The 8,444-nt window shown below is 36.4% G+C and overlaps 1 protein-coding gene across 2 annotated transcripts in view; it reads left to right on the forward strand.

Annotated features, from left to right (window-relative positions):
* The window catches only part of LOC134674536 (uncharacterized), a 46,989-nt gene extending 40,677 nt beyond the window's left edge, over positions 1–6,312 (forward strand). The window contains exons 2-3 of one of the 2 annotated variants that reach the window (XM_063532639.1): positions 904–1,037; positions 6,012–6,312. In XM_063532639.1, coding sequence (XP_063388709.1) covers positions 904–1,037; positions 6,012–6,015 — 138 coding nt within the window. In that variant the 3' untranslated portion in view covers positions 6,016–6,312. Of the gene's footprint in view, positions 1–903; positions 1,042–6,011 lie in introns of those variants that run through there. The other variant, XM_063532640.1, reaches the window with a different exon arrangement.
* Positions 6,313–8,444: the final 2,132 nt, after the last annotated feature.

The following is an 8,444-nucleotide window of genomic DNA, read 5'->3' on the forward strand; positions in this document are numbered from 1 at the left end:
TTGTTCGAACGTATCATTCTGCGACGAAAAATGCTTCTTAAATACCTATTTAGTACCGGCAGGTGGTATTACATATTTCTGTACATGTTATTATTCAGTCACAGTCACATTACCTTACCTAAATCCGTCATAGGCTCTCTACTTGTAGCCCATAGGTAGGTTTGTACGTTTATATCATACGAATTAGAAAGTAAACAAAACATAAATACAGGATGTGTCCCGTAATAGGAACATAGGCACTCGTAAAATATTGCCTGTTATTAACTTTTAACACTTTGCAACGTGCAACGTAATATACGGTTATGAGGGCATCACATTATTCAGAAATAAGATATCTTTTTTTTCTCGACGTACGAACGTATCTTGCTACTCGTATTTCAGTCAGCCTCGGTGCGAAAAAAAGCACAGAGGTTGACTGACGTAGCATGACCAATACAACGTTTCCGAGCAAATACGATGGAAAACAATTATGCACTACATCTGGACCCCTATTCGACAAGCGACGTTTGACGTATCGTGTTGATCTCCCGTTGATGTGGGAAAAATCATAAGTTCTCGAATACGTACAATGTCAAAATTTGACATTAACAATCCACAGTTAGGGTGACAAGCAAACCAAACCGAACCACCCTTAGTTTAGAGTTGAGTTTTGGTTGTACCAAATGATATTATCCACCGTTGATGGAATCAACACTCAGTATGCAATCAAATCAACTGTTGATTTGACGTGGATGCGAAATCTGACAGTTGTACATGTCGAATTTGGCCCCATTATCATCTATGATATCATTAGCATTCATAAGATTTCTTCTATGCTTTGTCGCAAGGCAAAGCCGATGCTCTAGGCAAGTTATTGATTATGGTACCTCAACAATAAACTAATTTGTTTTCCGTACATTCCAGGTGGAGACAGGTCGTGAAGAGCTCAAGAAGGAACGGGAGATCATGCAGCTGGTAGCGGGGCTGCAGCTAGGTCCTGACGAGGTCGACCGGAGAGAAGTGCCACCCCATCTGCTCAGAGCGAGACACGCACCTAGGTAAGCATCAGGAACCGTAGTCTGTGTACGACTGTACGTATTTAGAAATTCGACTCCGCCCCTAAAATTAGTGCGATAGGGACAACTACAGCTTTCCTCCTCCAAAACTTAAGCAATCGTAACCAAATTTGGAAATCTAAATGATTATGAAATTATCTGTGTCCGACCGTTTTGCTTTTTTGACTAATTGATATCAGTTTTGAATACCACGCCTCTCATTGCGGCATAGTCAATTAGGCCATTTTAGTCATTTTTGAAGGGCTCTAGCGCCTTAAAAAACAACAAAACAGGAAAATGGTCCGACACAGATATTGACAATATTAATCTGTGTCGAAAAAATCATTGCTCTAGCTTCAAAAACCACGGAGGAAACAGTCGAGTACGTTTGTATGGAGATTTGACCACTCCTGTTGGCTCTTAAATGTCCCAGATAAGTGCAACGTGTATTCTTACTGAGTACTATTTCATTTTAAAGACATTCTTTGACAAGGCCTTTCTGTTTTTATACCGAATTGCACTGATAAAGATCGGTGCAGGATATCGGATTGCAAGAAATAGCCTTCAAGCCGCAACAATTTAGCAGATATTTATCAAAATTTTCCGGCTGACCGGTCTGTTTAAAAGCTTGCGTAAAAAAATAATTGGCATTTTTTAAAATAAGCGGCTTTGTGTAAATAAAAATATGGTGTAAATTGGTAAACAATCTTGATGTATCTATTAATTGAAAAACACGTTTTAAAAATAAGTCACGGCAAATATTTATGTAACAACCATGAATCTAATACGGTCATTTATATTCTTCTGCTTTCATAAGTAACAGTTACTGATTTTTAAGATCGCTTACCTTCTGTCTAGTGCAAAAAAAAACGAACTACAGGAGCATTTAAATGTCTGTAGCTTTTTAACACGTTTAGTACCCAGTACCTGGTAGTAACGTGTTAACTTGTGTTTTGATATAAAAAAACACATTAGGCACGTAATGCCTCTAAAATCTCTAGCTTACCAGTGTTTTAATTAAGTATATAAGTCTTTTATATATTATATTATATATCTATTTATAATTACATATATAAGTTACGGCTTTGCGTAGGACCTCATGCAACCTGTTACGCAGATTGCCTACTTTATTAACCGACTTCCATTTCATAGAAGGAGGAGGTTCTGTATTCGGTTGTGGCTATTTTTTTTTTTTTTTTTTTCTATGTACGTTCACCGATTACTCCGACATCCGTAGTCCGATTTGAGTAATTCTTTTTTTGATCGAAAGGAGCTACCTCCGAGTTGGTCCCATTTTAATTTGGTTCTGTTCTGATGATGGGATCCATGAGGAATTGAGGGAACTCCTCAATTTTTAAAGGCACATGCATGGTGATTTGAGTGTTTTCTTAAGCAACTCGAGCATTTTCTCCCGAAAACCACCACTTTGATGAAGTAGACCTGATGATGATGATTGTTTTGATGATAATGATGATGATTTTTTAAATGTAGTACGTTCACCGATTACTTCGACATCCGTAGACCGATTTGAGTAATTCTTTTTTTGTTTGAAAGGAACTACCTCCGAGTTGGTCCCATTTTAATTTGGTTCTGTTCTGATGATGGGATCCATGAGGAATTGAGGGAACTCCTCAATTTTTAAAGGCAAATGCATGGTGATTTGGGTGTTTTCTTAAGCAACTCGAGCATTTTCTCCCGAAAACCACCACTTTGATGAAGTAGACCTGATGATGATGATTGTTTTGATGATAATGATGATGATTTTTTAAATGTAGTATGTTCAGCGATTACTCCGGCACCTGTGATCCGAATTGAGTAATTCTTTTTTTGTTTGGAAGGAGTTGCCTCCTAGGTGTTTTCGTATTATTTTTGGTTCTGGTCTGATGATGGAATCCATGAGGAACTGAGGGAACTCCTCAGTTTTTAAAGGCACGTGTAAAGTGATTTCGGTGTTTTCTAAAGTAACTCAAGCATTTGCTTTCGAACACCGCCAATTTGATGTAGTGCAAGTGTAGCCGTACCACGAGTTTGACATTGACATATTCGCTAAGTTAGCGACGCTAACGTCTTCGTAACTAACTTTTTATGCATCTCGCTCGCACTAATATGCCAATACGAGCGAGATGCAAAGAAAGTAAGTTACACACACGCTAGCGAATAAATCAATGTCAAACTCTTGGAAAGCTGGTAAGGCTACTGATCGGGGGTTAGGGTTAGGAGTTAAGGGGTCGGGGATAAAGGGGTCGGGTAATGGTGGTTGTAGGGCTGCTGGTTCAGGGCCGAGGGGTACATGGATCAGGAGTTGATACGCTGTGATGATGGATTTAGTGTAGTGACAGGAATTGTAATTTCCCAGACGGACTCGAGAAAATTCCTGATTACATATTTATTAAAGTAGATACACGAATTTAGTGTTAATCATGATGTTGTTTTTCATTCATGCGTCGCACTCTTAACAATGCGTTAAAACTAAAAATGGAAAAATAAAAACTTTTTACAAAAAAAAGAAAACCGACTTCAAAAAGGATGAAATAAAATATTATCCATTTTAAGTCTATGCGTTACCAACTGATATGTTTGAAGTCGGTGCCAAGCCAAGTAGTAACAATACTCGTCAAATATAATAATCAGCCTTATAACTATAAATCCCATTAGAACTGTATTAATAACTATTATAAATGTGTAAGTAATTCTGTCTGCCTCTTTGTCACCTTTTCATGGCTATACAACTGAACCGCTTCAGGTGACATTTGGCAAGAAAGTAAATTCCTTGAATTGTTTTATATTATGAAACGTAGTTCTCTGAATAAGGGACGGGAAATAACTTCAGTCCCAATCTCACGCTTGCGTGCCGACTAACATGGTACGGACTGTGCTAAGAAGGTTTGATCGTGTGTTCTAAGGTGTGTTCTTAGGTACATTCGACGTCAAAGATTTGGTTACACTTTTGCACCTTACTCCTTTGTAATAAGACGAAAAGTGTAAACATATTTTTAACGTCAACTGTACCTACAGAAAGTACGTTAATTGTCGTCGTGTAAGGCAAACCAACGTACATCCTTATCGATTCGCACCAAAATCATGGTATGCTTCCAAAGTTGGCTTGGCACCGACTTCAAACATATCAGTTGGTAACGCATAGACTTAAAATGGATAATATTTTATTTCATCCTTTTTGAAGTCGGTTTTCTTTTTTTTGTAAAAAGTTTTTATAATACTCAGCGGAATGTGGTCAACTCCAGTGTTCTGTTTGCTTTAACGGTAACCAACTCAAAATCATCTCTTAATGTCTTTCAAAAATATATGTTTAACAATGACGTATCTTATACCTTTAAAGGTTCGGGGATATCGGAAATGGCTAACGACTACGATGAAATTTGATTGGGTGTTTTCGGATGCGAAAAATCGATCTATAGCTATAGGTCTTAATATATCTCTGGGAAAACGCTCATTCTTGATTTTTTTATGTTTTCCGAGCAAAGCCCGGATTCCCAGATAATCGTAAATTATGTGGGAAAATGGTCGGTAAATGTGGGATACCTATGTCAAATTTTCAGTTTGAGGAACTATGAGGCCAACCATGAAATCATGAAAAAAAATTCTGTTCCGAGACGAATTCAGCCTTCTTAAAGACTAAGACGTATTCAGCCAAATGTTACGAATTTTTGGCTTTGGTTTCTACACGTCGTCGTGTAATATGACCTATGCATAATTATGTGGCTTTCCATTCAAGAAGGGCTTATGCTTCAAGTGCAATAAGGACGTTTCCATCTGAAATTCCAACAGAAATTCTGATAAAAACGTCGTTATTGCAGATGAAGCATGGAAAAGAGAAATCTTTGTAAATACCCTAATTTATCTAATTATAATATATTAACGAATCTTAACGATAAAGAATGGGCTTATTGACCTACTTACTTATACTACTCTCATTTAAAAAATAACAGTAACCTGAAACGTATTGCATTTGCATATATCATATACATAAATACTACACCGCGCCCACTTATTTGAAACTAGGTATCGATTTCCTCTGACGTGGTGGAGTATTATAATTTTTAATAAGGTCCATAGATTAAATATAATGGCTCCAAGTATCTTGTAACCAAACAATAGTCTAATCAAAGAGAATAGATCAGTGGTGGGCAAAGTACGGCCCGCGGGCCATCTGCGGCCCGCGAATGGATTTCATCCGGCCCGCCGCCGGTCGTATATAATAATTAGAATATGGGCTATATGGCATTGGCCCACGATTATCACAAATCAAAATAAATTTTGGCTACAATTCTGGCCCTCCACTTAAATTTCCTAAACTTTCTGGCCCCCCATGAAGAAAGTTTGCCCACCACTGGAACAGATAGTATAGAGGGCTACTGCCAAAGTAAATTTTGTAGTCACGGTACATTTACTGCCATCTATCGACACACGATTAAAACTTAAAATAAAATTCAAAATGTATAAATTAATCAAAATATGTTTACGGATAAATGATTTTTAATTTTTATTGTTCCATACTGACCCATGTTCTTTCACTGACAATATGTGTTAAAATTGTTAAATATCAAACGGTGCCGTGAACGCCATCTAGCCGAGAATAGGCCAAAGGTAATGGCGCCATCTATTCGAGAATGACTTTTTCTTGATTTCCGAGGCACGTTTTTTTCTTAGACTTTATTTATCTTATACGGTGTTATATATATCTCTAGTCTAGTCTATAATTTATGTTTCTTTGTATTTGGCATAACATATCTAAAGAAATGTTATTTTCACGGTTGCAGTGCCATCTGCGTTTTGCGTCTAGATTTGCGTATCTATTTATTTAATAGGGTTATTAGACTCATTTCTAAATTACTTCTGAACTTCACAATACAAGTACCTAATAGACGACGCTCTTAGTACATTTTTTACTTCGAAAAACGGTCCATATGATAGTTATTATAGTTCGTTGACCTAATCAGATATTATTTCAAATTCCAGATAACACGACCTCACTTGCGACATCTACCGGCGCATCGAAGAACTTTCTACAGGATAGCGAGCATCCTACCGGCACGGCACTTACCTCGACATGGTTCCAAACACGACCACGCTCACCAAACGTGTGCCGCTCCGTCGAGCTCTAAGTCCGTGCGCTAAAGTCGAAACTCCCTTGTACAATGTGGCTGTAACAATATGTTTTACGGCAATAGGATAGCGATTGCTAAATCGATTGGCTATAATCGTATCGATTTGGCACGAATGTATAGTCAGTTGCAGACGAATCTGATCCTGTATAGATAATATAAAAGGGCTCAGAGGGTGTAGCCAAGTTGACAATAGTTAATATTATACGGAAATTGGAAAAGGTATCAAAATAACAGATGCGAGCGTTGATAATTAATCGTCACTTTGTCTATGTCCCCTGGTATCTCTGCAGCCGACTGTACCTCTCAGATGTATTGTAAGCGAATAGATTTACAAATTTTATTTTTTTATGTCAATGTATTTAGGTAGGTATGTATTGTATGTATTAGATCAAAATTTGTTTTGATTTTCAATAATGAATACAGGGGGACAAATTAGGAAAGGTTTTGTATCTTTACAGTACATTACGACGCACTAGTACGAAAATTAGCACATTATTTAACTATGTCGAAAATTTAAAGAGCCATATGTACTGCCAATCGTACGAGGCATGTGCGAATACGTAATTCGCGAGTCGTGTCGATTTAAAACACTCTTTATGCCACTCGTTGCGAATTTCCTATATTTCGCACTTGTATCATTCATAATTTCATAATGTACTATTATTGTGTTTTAGAATTAGGTAAATATAAAACTGCGCAGACGACGTGTAGTCCTCTTGGAAGTTGCCGTTGGAATGTAGTCCATCTATTTAAGCCTAAACAAAAAAATATGTGGCTAAAGGTTTTACTTTTAAAAACATAAAAATAATGTTTTTTTTTTGTACAAAAGGAGTTTAGAGAGCATGGTGCATGCACTGTATGTATACATTGATGGGTTTCTTTAGACATGGCTAATTTTGTAAACTAATGTTTTTCAGTGAAGATATGAATACTAAGAGATACTTTTTTCTACTTATTGGACATATAACTTTTATTTAATGATAACCTTTATATATGTATAGTCTTGGTTACAAATTCATTTACTTCAAATACACTGTACCTACTTAATCTTTCTGGTTTGACCCATTGGTTGACTGGTAGAGAATGTCTTAAGGCATTAACTCCGCCATTTGTACCTTCATGTATTGTGCAATAAAGATTAAAATAAAACTAATAAATACATAAACCTTTATAGTGACTTTAAGACTATTTTTCTATTATGTATTACTTATGTACGTCTCCGCATCGCAATTCTCATAATTACAGAAGATTTCCGAGCAATTAAATGTTACACATATACATTACAGAAATTCACATCTAGTTTACGTTTTTGGCCATGTCTAAAAATACTATATAAGTAATTAGTACATACCTGCTTAAATATGTAATGTGATTTTCAATAATTATAAAAATTTCGTTGTGTACCGCATTTGTTATATTGTAACACAATACAACGATATTTTTATGTACTTAGTTATTTTACATAGTGTCGATTGTTATGATGAAACTGTATTGGTTCACTTTTATAACGGTCTTAATAAAATATAGAATATTGCTGAGGACCGATTTTGGAATTTCGATCGCTCAATTTCGTGTATTTCGCTCAATAATATCTCCACTACGAGGCATTTAAATTCTACTAATAGAATTGAAAACGAGTGGTCAATAACACTAGATTCCCAATTTGTATCACTCGTATTAAAAAAATAGCATTTGCCGTTTTCTACCGTTTTTCGAGTGACGAAATCGAGCGAACGAAATTAAAAAATCGGCCCCCAGTTCGAAGTTATAGCTATACTATCACGCTGTGTATGTACACTACCAATCTAATTCTACGATACAAGTGCGGAAAAGAGGAAATTCGAAACGAGTGGCGATAAATTATAACACGACCGAAGGGAGTGTTTTAAATCAACACGAGTTGCGAATTACCTATTCGCACGTGTATCGTACAACGTTTTACAGTACATATGGCCCTTTAAACTTTTGATATACGCACGTGCTATTTTACGCACTAGTGCGGAAAAATAGGACCATAATATGTACTGTAATAACCATTTTCACGTGAATGTGGAACAGTTAATGTGTAGTAGATACGAGTTTGGCATACGGCGAGTTTATTTTGGATGGCACTAAAGTGATTGTCCCATGAGTACAAATATAAAAGGGACATGCCAATTTTAGTTTCATCTAATTCTATAACCCCAAAGTACGATGGCAAATAGTTTTTAAGAATATTTTGTACACGTTTTCAACAAAAATACAGCCATTGAACTAAAACAAAGCGTACATATTATCGTGTAAA

Source organism: Cydia fagiglandana, chromosome 20 (assembly GCF_963556715.1).
Source record: "Cydia fagiglandana chromosome 20, ilCydFagi1.1, whole genome shotgun sequence".
NCBI lineage: Eukaryota > Metazoa > Arthropoda > Insecta > Lepidoptera > Tortricidae > Cydia > Cydia fagiglandana.